The following is a 13,849-nucleotide window of genomic DNA, read 5'->3' as shown; positions in this document are numbered from 1 at the left end:
CTGGAGATAATCTGCTGACTGCAGTCCTCCAGCAGTGACGAAGCACCTTTAATAACCCAAGACCCACGAAAAAGAATTATTTTTCCAAATAAAATTTGAATACAATCTACCGGGATATTGTTTTTGTGGTACCTGAAACTACAGAAACAGAAGATTTTATATACTACTACTACTACTACTACTAATAATAATAATAATAATAATAATACCTAAAGTGGTAAAGTTAGAACACATAAAACACAAATTAAGATTATCTGTAAATTCCACAATATTGTGTCCCAGCAAAGTCTCACAGTAGCTCACTCCCAAAGTTATTCTCAGCCTGGTGCAGCAACCAGAACAAAGGTACGCTCAATCTCAAGCAGTTGCTCTGAAAAAACAAAACAAAACATAAACACACACACAAAAACCTAAAATCAGATGTGTCAGGTGTTTTTATTTTTATTAGTTATCAATAATGTCTAGATCACATCTAACAGCACTGTGAAAGCACTTCCCTAAGTGATTAATCAAGTACTACTATTCTGTTCTATTCTTGACACTAGACAGCAGTATTTGATTAAATCACAAATCTATAGGATCAAGAGAGCGAAACATGAAGTCATAATTTCCTGATTATTTTTTAATGAGTTTCAATGGATTTAGTTCATCCAAACTGCAAATATGGACTCATGACATTTAAACATGGTAGCTGTTTTTTGGTATTTCGAAGGAGAGTTACTATCATATGTGACACTGTGATAAAAAATTTCAAAACAAGTTGGTGTGTTTTCAAGTAATTTTCCAGCACAGACAGCTGTATTAGGGCTTTCTTTATGTACTGTGCATCACAAGAGTTTCTGTATGTGGACTGTATTGTGCAAAAGCTAATCTTTGAAAAAAAAAAAAAAAACCAAAAAATAACTGCAACGTTGAACAATATTGCTGTTAAACTGCCTGGAGCCACTAGAAACTGAGCTTTTCTTTTTGTTTTTTATCTAAACAGCACCATGTGGCATATGACTCAGAATTGATATAGGTTTTATTACATTACACAATACTACAGCAGTGTTGCTCGAGGCTACAAGACGTCTTTGAAGTTGACCCACTGAGAGACCTAGAGACAATTCTCTTTTTCCACATAGGTGCTTTTAAAAGTCTTGTTGCACAAGGGCAGATGTCACAACTGCCAGCTCATGTAAGGACAAAACCCTGCAAAGAGGTCCAAAAAAATTACAATGAAAGTACAAGCACTAAAGCAAGGAGCAAATAGGATCACAGAGTAGTGTACTCGCTCTCATAACAAGATCATGGGTTCCAGGCCTTTCTGTGTAGAGATTGCACCTTCTCCCTATGCATGTGTGGGTTTTCTCCAAAACCATGAATTTGAGGTTAACTGTTGGCTTTAAATGGACACATTTTACAGCCCTAAGTGCTGTAAATGCTGTGATGATCATCATTTTCAGTGAGATAATAGGAGGTTTAGAAACACACTTAACTCTGTAAGTTCAGAGGTACATAGTTGTCATTAAGATTGTGATTTCATACACAAAATACACTCATGAGCAGTTAAATTCAAGAATGTTCACGATTAAGACGACCCAGAAACACCTCTTTCTTTTTGTGCCTTGTCACGCCACATTACTCGTCTCTTCTCGAAGCAGCTGCAACTCCACCATGACTCAGCAGCTGCTGCTGTGACTCAGCACTAACAGGCAGGAGTCTCATGACCACAAACATCTGACTGCAGGTTTATCTCAGTGCTTCGCTGGCTGAAACCAGTCTGGGGAGAAGGAACAAGAAAAGTGTGGAGGAGGGGGAAAAAAAAGGAAGCAAAACTGGACATGAGAAATAGAAAACTGGATGTACTGACCACAGTGCGAATGTGTCACGTCTGTGATCGTTTTACCTAATTCCAGTGTTGACCAGAAGTGACTAATGCGACTGATTTATTATATAAAGCAGAGCAGGGTTAGTGTTTTTTGGTATTGCATCTTTTTTTTTTTTTTTTTTTTTAATCTGGAACAAAACAACGGATCAATAAGTTTACACAAACAAGGAGAGAGTTTAAAATTGTCTTTTAATCGAGGTTTTCAGACAAAGTACAAGTTTAAGGGAAAGTTTCCTTCAAAATGACAACTGGGAACGTGAAAACACGTTTTGAGGGAAATGTTTGCAGAACAATGCCTGCAAGTGATGGCATTATTGTACAGTAAGAAAGACAGACAGTACAGTGTATTTATGTATTTGAATTGCGCTGATACATGATTATCTTTGAGGTTGATGTTTTAAGTGATAGTGAAGAAAAAAAAAGATTGGATTTATTTAGATAAAAAAGCTGCAGCCAAGATATTTCAAATGGAAACATAACCTGTTGGAATGTGGTTTTAATTCTCGTCTGGTATGTAACATTGTGTTGAGCAATTCCTTTGTAGCTTGGGCAGAACAACAACAGGCATCAAACCCACATCGGGCGTGGGACACTATAATTACTAGCTGTAATCTGAGATCCATTTTTGACTATTTCTTCATCTGAAGCATTTTTATGTGTGTGGAAAAAAAATTGGAAACATTAAAGCCTCTCAAACCAGACGTGGCACATGTGATGACAGTTCAGCAGAAAACCGGCAGAACATCTGCAGGTCTTGTAAAGTGCTGTTATACAATTTCTTTACAGAAAAAGCAGAAAATGAGCGTTTAAAGGCCATCTCAGCAGTGAGCAGTACCTCAACGAAAAGCCAGTTAGGCTTTTAAAGGGTTGTTGGTTTTATGAGGTTAATCTTTGGTCATCGACACGACACGACAGTCCAGATGTCTGCACAGTTTGTCTCCTGAAGGCATTTATGGAGGTATTTCCTTCACGGTATCCTACAGGAAGGAATATGAATGTCACGAGTGCTGAGATGCGCAAATTATGTTCTCTCATGTAGTAAAAAATGAAAATCAGTTACATCTTATAAATCAAGATTTTAAGTCAGACTTTCAACAAACACTGAGCCAGAATTAAAAATAAAAGAGAACTTGTCTTGTGGTTTATACTCAACACGGCACTTTTTTTGTTGATGTATCTTTCAGTCTGTTGTAATCCTTGTGAAGAGAGAGAGATCTGTTCCAATAGATCTCAGCTCACAATTGCAATGTTCAGGCTGACGAGATGTTTTTCTGCATTCTTCCTGTGATTATCTGTCAAAGCACAGCTATCAAGTTGAGCGAACACCGACTTTCCATGACAAGTGTGTCAAATATATCACTGCGATCACTCTCTCTGTGTTGATTCAGTTTTTGCTAGCCTGATTGTTTTGATTGCAGGGTTTTCTTCCCACGTTAGTACCTGAAACATGTTTTAAGAGCAAGTTACCAGCAGCAGAGTGAACGTTAAAAGCGTTTCATCATCCATTTACTCATTAATTCATAGTTTCATCTCCTCAATCCATGTTGAGTGACCTAAGTAATTTATGGCTGTAGTTTAAATCTATATCTTAAAGGTCACAGTTAATCACTACGAGCTCGTAGTACAGAGAATATCTGAGCTCCCATTATGTTTCATTGTTCCTCCTAAGCAGTGGGAATCCAAACACTCTTCCACTGGACGGCGTTCCTCCACAGTTCTTCCAAGAGAGCAGGATCGGACTGAGTCCAGTCCTCCTCTGTCTGACAGGAGAGCTTCAGGGTTTTCAGAGGCCTGGTGCAGGTTTTCTGGAGGTACTGACAGCCCTGCAGCAGAAAGTCAGGACATCAGGGAGCATGTACAAGATTAATGATCTTTTTTAAAAAATATATATCACAGTACCAATTTATCTGCAAACTGTACTCAATCAAACCAAATGCTTTAAATGTTGTGTAAATAATTAAAGCCCTATAAACGTCAAAGACACGAGGGCACATGTACCACCTTTTCCTACTAGTTTGCTCAGCAGGCAGTTAAAATGAACTGACGCTTGGTATAACAATGGTAAATATAACAGTGAACATCCTCACTGTTATTTTTTCGACAGTTTTCATGGTGCTAACTACAGAAACAGTGTTGATTTTGTCAAAATGTTAAGTTTAGTTCATGTCAATTGGATATTCCATGGGTTTCCAATACCCAAAAACGAGCACAAGGAAGTCAGATCATACTTACTTCTACTCCTCAACTTAACATACTTACTAAGATTTATCAATTATATAATATTAAAAAGTATATTATAATACCAAATAATCTAAAATTGATTAATTCATTTAATAACTACATATTTTCCCTTGAGTCTTGATGAACAGGGTTACATTATCATTCACACTTTTTGACTTTTACTTTCTTCTCCATACATTGAATTTCTCTACATTGTTGTCTTATTTATTTTGGCCGCTAGACGTCATCACAGATCCCAACTCACGGCTTCGACAGGTACAGTTACCTCTCTGAGCGGAACAGATAACAGCCTGATCATGCAACAGACTGGAACGCTCAGTGTTTATGAGCTGTCTCACCTCGGCGCTGCCCCAGTACCAGACGGCTTTGATCACGCTGTGATTGGCGAAAGCCGCCGCCAGCTGGTCTCGGCTTCCCGTGATGACGTTTACCAAACCTGCAGGTAGGTCTGAAGCCTGGAGCACCTGAGGAGGAGGAGGGAAAAGTGCTTTAAAGATAAAAATCATGTTTATCACAAGGGACAGTGATAAAGTTGGGTACAAAATGACCTGCAGTAGCACGTCTTCCTACACTGCTGCTGAATGAGACTGTCTGTGTTCAAATCTCTAAGTTGAGATTAGATTCTTATACAACAATACAATAAAGACAATGAGCTGGTGTCGAAGTGAAGGAATGATTTTGAGATCTTCAGGTCACACAAGCTTTGTCCCGTCAGGAAGCAAACACAGCTTTGATAAACAATAGTGTCAAAAATGTGAGTAAAATATAAAAGCCCCACAGCCCGACTGGGGCAAGTGTTGAGTTCTACTTTTTTAAATCAATGTATAAATTAGGCCTGAGTGCCACTTGAGTGACTTTACCAGCTAGAGGTGGACCGAGCCTGGGCGCTAACATTCCCAGGCTATCATCAGCTCGCTTCTCTTTCTGACTTCATCAACTTCAACCGCTAAATGTCTTCTCTCACCTGAATGAAGGAGAGGACGGGCAGCGGATACTTTTCACTGGGGACCAAGATGACAGCATTGCCGGTGGCGATGGCCGCGCCAAGAAGAGTCGCCATGGAGAGGAGGGGATGCTTGTCAGGGAGGATGACCCCGACGACCCCCAAGGCTTCAGGGAAGGAGAGGGCGGAGCCAGACTTTGGCATGGGCTGAAGCAGAGGGAAGCCATGAGAGGTACATTAGATTTACACATCTACAGACACGACCAGTCTCAGCCTTTATAATCCTCACCAGTGATCCTCCCTGCACTTTGTCACAGTACGCCGCCCACAAGTTGAGCCTGGCCACGCTGAGGTCCACCTCTGCGTTGGCCTCCTCCACGGAGATGCTGGTCTGGATGCAGTTTGACCCAGCTACGACCCGCATCTTCGCCTCCAACGCCTTGGCCAGAGAGTAGAGCGACTGAGCGCGTACAGACGGAGTCTTTTTCATCCAGCTAGAGCAGAGAAAACGTCAACACGGTATCATGCGAAGCCAGGAAAATAACCTTCTAAACCATGTTTGGAGTTGGATGTGAAACACAATGAACAGTTGACCTCACACTCTTGTTTTGCACTCTGAGCAGAAGGCAGACACCTGGCAGAGACAGGCAGGACCGGCACGGCCTTGAACGCTGAGGATAATTAGGCCCCGTTCACACGACAACGTGAAAACTTCTTGCTATATTCTGGAAACCCGTTTCCATGACAATGGTGGTTGGAGCCACCAAAAATGGCTCGCAAGGTGGAGCTTTTTGGAAAATTCTTTACAAAACAAGCGACAGCACCCTTGTAAACAGCGCCCAAAGGTCTGTCTCTCTGTGTGTTTGCCCTGACGGACCGGTGACCCATGATCCCTCAGGATAAAGCAGCACAGAAGATGAATATATGGGTGGAACAGATTAGTTAAAACTGCCTCCAGAGGGTCCTCAGGTACCACTGGAAAGCTCAGCATGTGCACCTGGGCGATCGCCTCTCATGACTTCTCTCTTCAGGCAAGCGTGGCTGGTGTAAAAACGCCCCAAGAAAACTTTCAAATCCAGTCTATCCACTCAGAGCCCAAATGCAGAAAAAGTGCCGTCTGCACATCCAGTGTGTAAGCGGTGAAAACTCAATGATCTGGATTTCAGTGAAATTAAACTGTAGTTTGTCGACACATGGTGTGTGACTCTGCCTGTGTCAGGCTGAACTTTGGCTGGTGATAAGCACACAGCGCTGACCAGGTTGTGAAATAACACACCATGTGGATGTTCTTGTGATAGTCTGAGTACCCAAATAAATGCATGGTTTTTTTTTTTTTTAATGGGAGATCAAAGTTCATTTCTAAATGGTTCATATTGTGCTGAAAGAATCAGAGAGGTAGAAATCTTTGCAGTTCTCGAGACTTTGTAAGGGCTACCTGTCATTTCAGAGAACAGAGCTCATAATTATTAGTGTCTAAAGCTCTGAATAAATCATGCTGTACAGCTCAGATGTGCCCTTTTTTTAACTGGAGCAAGAACGAAGCATATGGAAGCTGCTTTTAGTTTTATTGCTCCAAATACCTGGAAAGCTTCAGACCAAAGTAGAACAATCACTCATTTCATGTTGCATTGTATCTGTGACTCTGTACTGCTGTGGTGTCCATGCTTCCAAATAACACTGCCTTTTTTTTTATACTTTTTAAATTTGTATACTGCTGTACTGTGCATGCATGCTTACACTGTGATGATTTTAAAAGTGCAATATATCGTAAATCCAGTTGACAAAGCATTAGCAGAGTATGGTAAAAATTGCTGTTTGCTTTTTGTTACAAAGGATCTATGAGTCAAGCATGAAAGCAGCTCTCACCCTGGCTGCACTTTGATCGCAGCCTCCACAGCGTTGCGAACGTCTTTGCGGCCTCCGTATGGACAGTAACCCAGCGTGGCAGTGCCCTCTTGTGGGCGCACGGCCATGCTGCAGCCCGACACAGACTTGCATGTCTTCCCGCCGACAAGCTGCAGGAGGGACTGAGGAGCGCTGAGGAGACACATGTGCACAGTGCACAACGTCACTGTTTGTATTGTACTGACACTACGGCGCCTTACATGAGGTTTTAAAACATACCTGTCTAAATCCACAGGAATGATGGGGGCAGGTGTTTCAGTTCCAAATGCTGAGTAGTCCAAAGAGGCCGGGGAAGAGCGAGGAAGAGACGGGGTGGAGGAGGATGGGCGTAGATATTGGTATAGACCCTAGCAGAAGGCAGAGGCGGTGTGAGGAAAACAGTGCATACCTATTGTCTGAGCGAGTTTGACAAAAAAGGGTTAAATGTTCCGCGACTGTAAGTTTTATTTTGAAGCCGCAGTAACATGAGGTGCAGTCAGCCGACATGGTAGTGAAACCCACCTCCTGCCCTCCGTCTGTGCAGGTGCCGCTGTCTTTGTGACCGGAGACGGGCAGACAGGGGTCAAACACGCTGTGTGAATTCACCCACACCGAGCCGACGGACAGACTGAGGAGACGAGACGCACCGACCGCTCAGTGTGTGAAAAGAGACTCTCCTGTATCAGAGGTTCAACCTGACTTTGCTGTGTTTTCAAACCACAAAACATCAAAAACTAAGAACTCCCTGTTTCCTTAAAAAGAAAGAATAAAGAGTTCTGTGTACCTCTTGGCCGTCTCCAGAGCCAGGGTCAGATCTTCGGTCCAGATGGACGCTGCCTGGCCGTGCGGGCTGTGGTTCCCTGTGCAGCGTGAACAACATCAACATTTTTCTCTATAGAACTGGGATCTCCATTTCAACCTTTATGAGTTGATTTATTAAAACAACAGTTAGACTATTATACTTAAAGTGATTCTTATGTAAAACTCCATCACAGTAAAAACATGACGGTTGCAGTGAGATGATGGCCTTCATGCGTCTTCTTACCCAGGGTCACGGCTTCCGAGTTACTTCTGAAGGTCATGAGAGGCAGCAGCGGTCCAGGAGAGGGACTGACCACACACGGTGAAGAGGGGGCCGCGCCGCAGAGGACTGTGGGAGGGTAGTGGGTCCTCGAAGGAGGGGCAGCAGAGGACTGAACCAGCTGACGACAGAGAGAGAGAGAAAAAAATCTATTTCATTTTCCATACAAGAGAGCCTTGGTCCAGAGATTATAGATATTTCACTGTTTTCTGCACCAGACAGGAAAATTAAAGTTGGCTGCATGTTGAGAATGTAGTAATTATTTAGTTTTCTGAAAATACAAACATTTTCATCACTTATACTCACAACAAAGAAAAACATAAAAGTTTAAATTCAAAGTGTACTATCGCACTATTTCACCAGTCTGACCCACTCAAGGTGAAATTGGGCTTTGTGTGTCGCTGAACTACAATGACCTCACATTAATGTGTTGAACTGAAAGAGAAAAATCAGAATCTGAATTCGTGCATAGGAAAAACATGAAAACTCATTTAAAAAAATGGATAAAAACAAACTCTCAGGCCTGAATTTAAATGAGGGATCTTTCCTCCGTGAGGTGGTAATTGTCACTACTTCATTACTGTGCAGTCCAAGATGAGTGAATTCCTCCTTAATTTTTTTTAAAAAACATCATATTTCATACTCGTGAGCACAAGAAAAACAACATGAGTAATTTGCTTAAGAATCCACATCTTTACAAAAACTGCTGAAATAACTTCTTTTTAGGCTATTCTGAACCACACTGTAATAAAATGCCAGTTTATTGTTTCACTCAAAACATTGATAAAATGTGGTTTTTCCCCACATTTTATCACCAAAATCCATAATTTTTAAATGATTGTTTCTGAAGTGACTCACTGTGGCCCCCTGCTGTTGAGCCTCCTGCACTGCAGCCTCCACCAGGCTGCTGTCAGACTCCCTGAGCAGAGCGACACACTTCAACCCGGACATCCGCAGCCTGAGACGAGCCACGACGCTGTCATACACACTCTCTTGAACACACAGCACCCAGTTGACCTGAAACGCATGCGAGAAAGGCGGTTAGCGCCCTGGGGAGGGACGATTCCCGGAGGAAAACTCATATTTTCTTGGTTTCCATCACCTCTTTCCTCTTCTTGAAGGCAGCTTCGATAACCTCTTCCACTGCGCTGTCGATATCAGCGGACTCAAAGATGATGAAGGGGCAGGTGGCGCCGATGTAGGGAGACACAGACACAGGAACCCCCATCCCTGCCGTGGACTCACACAGCGTCACTCCATCCTGGTGGGAAACAAACACACTGCTGCTGTTAAATCAGGTTTTTAATACATGCACGGCTCAGGTGTCCACCCTGCTGAGAAATATCTGTATTTCACCCACCTGCTTGTTGCCGCTGTAAGTCACGTAGCTGACGTTGGGATTTTGAGCCACTTTGGCCCCGAGCGTCATATCACATCCTGTGAGGACGTTCAGAGCTCCAGCAGGAAGTCCTGCTCCTGTGAAAAGGTGAGCCAGCAGCAGGGCTGGAGGGCCGCAGCTCCAACCAGGAACCACGATCACTGAGTTACCTGGAAGAACACGTTACAGGGGAGCTGGATTCAATCTCTACGGATAATGGATGAGGGCAGGTAGCACACTACGGGCTTTTCCTATGCAGTTTGCATGTTATAACTGTCCATAAAGTGTTTTGTTTCTCTCCCAGCTACTAAAACATGCCTTAACCAAATTTACATGACAACGATTGAATGTAAATGGAATAAATTCTCCATTTGTTTTGCAGAAAAGTTACACATTCAGATATATTGTGCACAAATGCATATAAGAACAACTTGATATACACAATGACGTATTTTTATTGGTCATATTTGCCCTGCTCAGGATCTGGTGTATTGAAAAACATATGACTCTGCATGTGATCCAGACAAAGGAAGAGCAAATGAACACCTTGTTGGAGAAACACTGTTAACAGAGTGAGCAGCATTGTCATTCCTTATCCTGCATTATTGCAGACCGTATGCAGTACTGTGCATGTGCAGTACCGCATGTTCAGAAAGGTTGCGATTTAACATGTGTTTTGCTTACAGCTTTTGTTCCAGTGCCAAAAACATCAGCGTCAGCTTAAAGAAGTTCCTCTTCCTGAACTCTCTGAAGTGAAAAAGTGAAACTCTTGTGTATTTGGTTTAATCTGTGCATGCATTTCTCTTAAAACATTGTGCACTGATATTAAGATGTATCCAAAATCGATAATTTATCAATAAAAGAAAGTCAGATTCATCTAAATTATAATATTTCATTTCACAGAGTGCAATGTAATCCACAGATATTGCCATATATTTAAAGTTTGAAGTCTGTTGTATCAGTGTAGACCTCCTACACACAGAAACAAGAGTGTTTTCTTTACCCATGGCCAGCGCTGGTAAGACTTTGAGCATGAGGGAGTAGAGAGAGCAGTCATCAGAGGTGACCACTTCCACCACACCTGGAAAAACAACAAAATCACATCAGCAAGGTGAAATGATGAGCCTGCTAACTGCCTTTTGAGTGAAACTGCTGAGTGTCCGCTCACCCAGAGGAGTCCATCCGGTGATGAGTGTGTCCCTGAGCTGAGCCCAGCCGCTGTAGTACTGCAGCAGCCTGACCAGGGCGGAGGGCGAGGCCGAGGCGTCGCACAGCTCACACAGCTCCGACACACACTGCGTGTGCTGCCCGAGCAAACTCACCAGCCTGTGATCACAGGACGGGAGACACGGAGGTGAGAGTCCAAAAGAAGCTGCAGGACGAGCCGAAATGTGACGACGAGTGTTTTTTTTTTTTTTTTACTTGAGCAGAACTTTGGCTCTCCGCTCGCAGCTCAGGCCGCTCCAGGCCTTGAAGCCGCTGACGGAGGAGGCGGCACACTGCGAGATGTCGGCCTCTTCTGCACACGCCACGCTACAGACGACGCCGCCTGAGGATTTCATGGTGAATGTGTGAAAAGAGAGAATATTTTCAAGTACTGCAGCAGAGATACGACCTGCGATAAAAGACGACACTTTACTGAAACGCACTGAGAGAGTGAGCGCTATCTCACCTTTTCCATCGTTCAGGGAGCGACTCCGTCTGTCGGCAGGAAGAACGAACTTTTCATCGATGAAGAAACCGAGAGATCGAGAGTGATGCTCCAGCCAGGCCTGATGAAGAAAAAGAAAGTCATCATTAGTGTCACAGAGCAAAAAGAAACACAGGATTATGCTTTTCGCCATAAAAAACACAAGGTTATGTACAAACAGAAAATTATGACAGTTCATGGCTGTTTGCTTGAATTTCATGACTTAGGAATGTCAGGTTTTGATTTATTCTCTTTCAATGGAAAACTGGTGATTAAAATTACATATATATGTATGAAAGCAGCAAAGTGAAGTGTGAACACTGAGGAAGGTGAATCAGGATGAAAAAGAGCGTTTTCTTTTTTTAAGGCTCTCAAAACATGAATGGCAAAAGAAACTAAAACCGACAGAGAAAACTCTCTGAAGCTTGAGTTGGGAAACACTGGTGGAAATGCAGCAGCATCCAAACGTGGACCCTCATTTTTATTGGTCGGGAAGACGCCTCCTCTCCGACAGGAGCGAGTCAACTATTTACCGACCGAAGACCAAAGTACAGACCCCCACTGCTCCATGAGCTGAATAACTGTCCTCTCAATTTCAATAAAGACTTCGGTCATTCATTTTACTTGATGGCTTCTTAAAGGAAAATAAATCAAAACAATGTGTCATTTTCAAATAAGATAGATTTTAGGGTGATTTTACAAAAAAACAAAAACAAAAACAAACAAAAGGTCAGGATACTGCATTTCCCACAATGCAACTGAAACCTTTTTAGTTGGACTGAGAGAAAGTATAAAACACTTACAAATCAATTCGCTCCATATGAGGTGTAGAATGATGTGCAGTGTGGGCCATTTAATATTTGGACAAAATGCTGAATTAATTTTTTTCCATAACACTGCATGCAGAAAGACTGTTCTGTATGTTTTCACATGCAGAATGCAATAAAGAAGAATCATGGTTTTAGATTAGAATCAAGTTAATCACAAGTGTGTGGAATTTTGTTTAACAAAAACAGCTACTTCCATGCGGAGTAATTTAAGGGTGAATGGGTGCTGAAAGTGACACAAAACAGATATTAATTAAATGAAGAAATAAACAGATTATGAATGAATAAATATGAAATCAGACGCAACAAATAGTCTTCAAGAAGACAAAATACTCAAGGATGACAGGGATTTGCTAAAAGATGACAAAAGCAGAAGTAAGAAGGTATGAAACAAATCAAAGCAAACTTTAAATTGATCATATAAAGACAAAACATTTTTTACAAGCACGCATATTGACCAAATTGTTCAAAAGCATCATACAGAGTCAGATGCACAAATCTATTCACAAGTATGTGAATAAAAGAGTCAAAATGGCCAAAAAGACATGCAGTGACAAAGAAACTAAATATCTACAAGGTGGTAAACTCTAAAAAAAAAATTAATGAACAAACTCACACCAAAAATTCATAAAGTCACATAAATCACCCACAAAATAAAAAAAAAAATATTTCTACTACCAAGAATTCTCAAAACAGAATGCAAAGCATACATATAACATAAACTGCATACAAAAACATATAGCTTCAAATTGAAACATAAATCAATGAAACTCAGAAAAGGAGTCCAAAATGACAATGGCCAGTCCACAAACAACTCAAAATGACCAAAAATCTTTGACATAAATCTTTAAATATCTAAGATAAGAAAAGAAATTAATTCAAAATGACCACATAGTGGCAGAAAATGTTTCTTTTTTTAAGAACTCTATACATGCATATTTCAGAGAAGGTTGTTTCATAATTTGTTCATGATTACTGATTCAAGACACACATCTCTCTATGTAATAAGGGACAAACTCTTTGTGATGTGTTTGAATGTTCAGCAATCACCTTTAAAGGTAAGTTTCCAGGTGAATATGTAAGTTATTGTGAGGGAATCAGTGCACCCACATTTTACCTACATGGTTGTTTTTCATTCAAACACACGAAGGAAAGTCAAACTTCGAATCTATAAGGCTTTTTAGTTGTTTTATCTTTTTCAAAAGGTCATTTGCACAAAAGACTCATAAGAGGAGTCAAAGTGGCAGAAACTTGCTAGTTTAAAAATATGACACCCCTATTTTTTGACATTTCATAAGCACACCGTGAAAGTGCAGTAAAGTCACATGTTTCCATGTGAGCTAATGGATTTCACATGGACCTCACAGAGACACGACGACCCCCAGCGACCACGAGCTCGAAATTAAAGCACTTTCGTTCTGTCTTTTCTTTTTAATTTGTTTCCTTGTCTAATTTAAACATTAAAACTCCACCTGTGCTGTTGTGGGGCTCGAAGCCGCAGCCGGTCCGGACTCCATACTTTGAAAGATGTCAAACACCGTCTTGGTTGTGCTTCCGGCCATAATAAGGAGGCGTCACGAAGGAAGGGGGCTCAGTGTCGCCGTCACCGAGTGCCTGGATGATTTATGTAATTCTGAGTCTGCAAAGTATTCACTCGGTATTTGGAGATGGCATAAAGCGTTGCAGAAGAGGCTAACAGGAAAGCTGCAGTCACTATTCCGCTTCCAACAAGCAACGTGCAACCACATTCCCCTCCCTCCGAATCGAGTGGGTTGCCAGATTATCCCAACATTTTCCAGCCCAAATACAAAAAACAAACTCTCACTCTATTAAATTAAAAGACAAAATACCTGTAATTCTTGTTAACATCTTTATATTATTAAATATTATTAGTTTTTGTATTCAACAAATATCTATTTGAGATGTTTGATCGTT

At 41.5% G+C, this 13,849-nt stretch overlaps 1 protein-coding gene across 1 annotated transcript; it reads right to left on the bottom strand.

Moving 5' to 3' along the window:
• Positions 1–2,042: 2,042 nt before the first annotated feature.
• Positions 2,043–13,661, bottom strand: aldh16a1 (aldehyde dehydrogenase 16 family, member A1). Its single transcript, XM_030090346.1, has 17 exons — positions 13,387–13,661; positions 11,070–11,169; positions 10,820–10,946; positions 10,566–10,723; positions 10,401–10,478; positions 9,380–9,567; positions 9,122–9,280; positions 8,878–9,036; positions 7,984–8,140; positions 7,723–7,798; positions 7,461–7,566; positions 7,179–7,306; positions 6,921–7,091; positions 5,344–5,548; positions 5,076–5,261; positions 4,450–4,575; positions 2,043–3,693 (listed from the first exon to the last, which is right to left on the bottom strand). The coding sequence occupies exons 1-17, from the start codon at positions 13,474–13,476 to the stop codon at positions 3,535–3,537; spliced, it is 2,373 nt and encodes a 790-aa protein (XP_029946206.1). The 5' UTR covers positions 13,477–13,661; the 3' UTR covers positions 2,043–3,534.
• Positions 13,662–13,849: the final 188 nt, after the last annotated feature.

The sequence above is a fragment of the Salarias fasciatus genome, chromosome 4 (assembly GCF_902148845.1).
Source record: "Salarias fasciatus chromosome 4, fSalaFa1.1, whole genome shotgun sequence".
Lineage (NCBI taxonomy): Eukaryota > Metazoa > Chordata > Actinopteri > Blenniiformes > Blenniidae > Salarias > Salarias fasciatus.
Note: the sequence above shows the minus strand (reverse complement) of the source record. Positions and strands in the feature narration are given on the sequence as shown.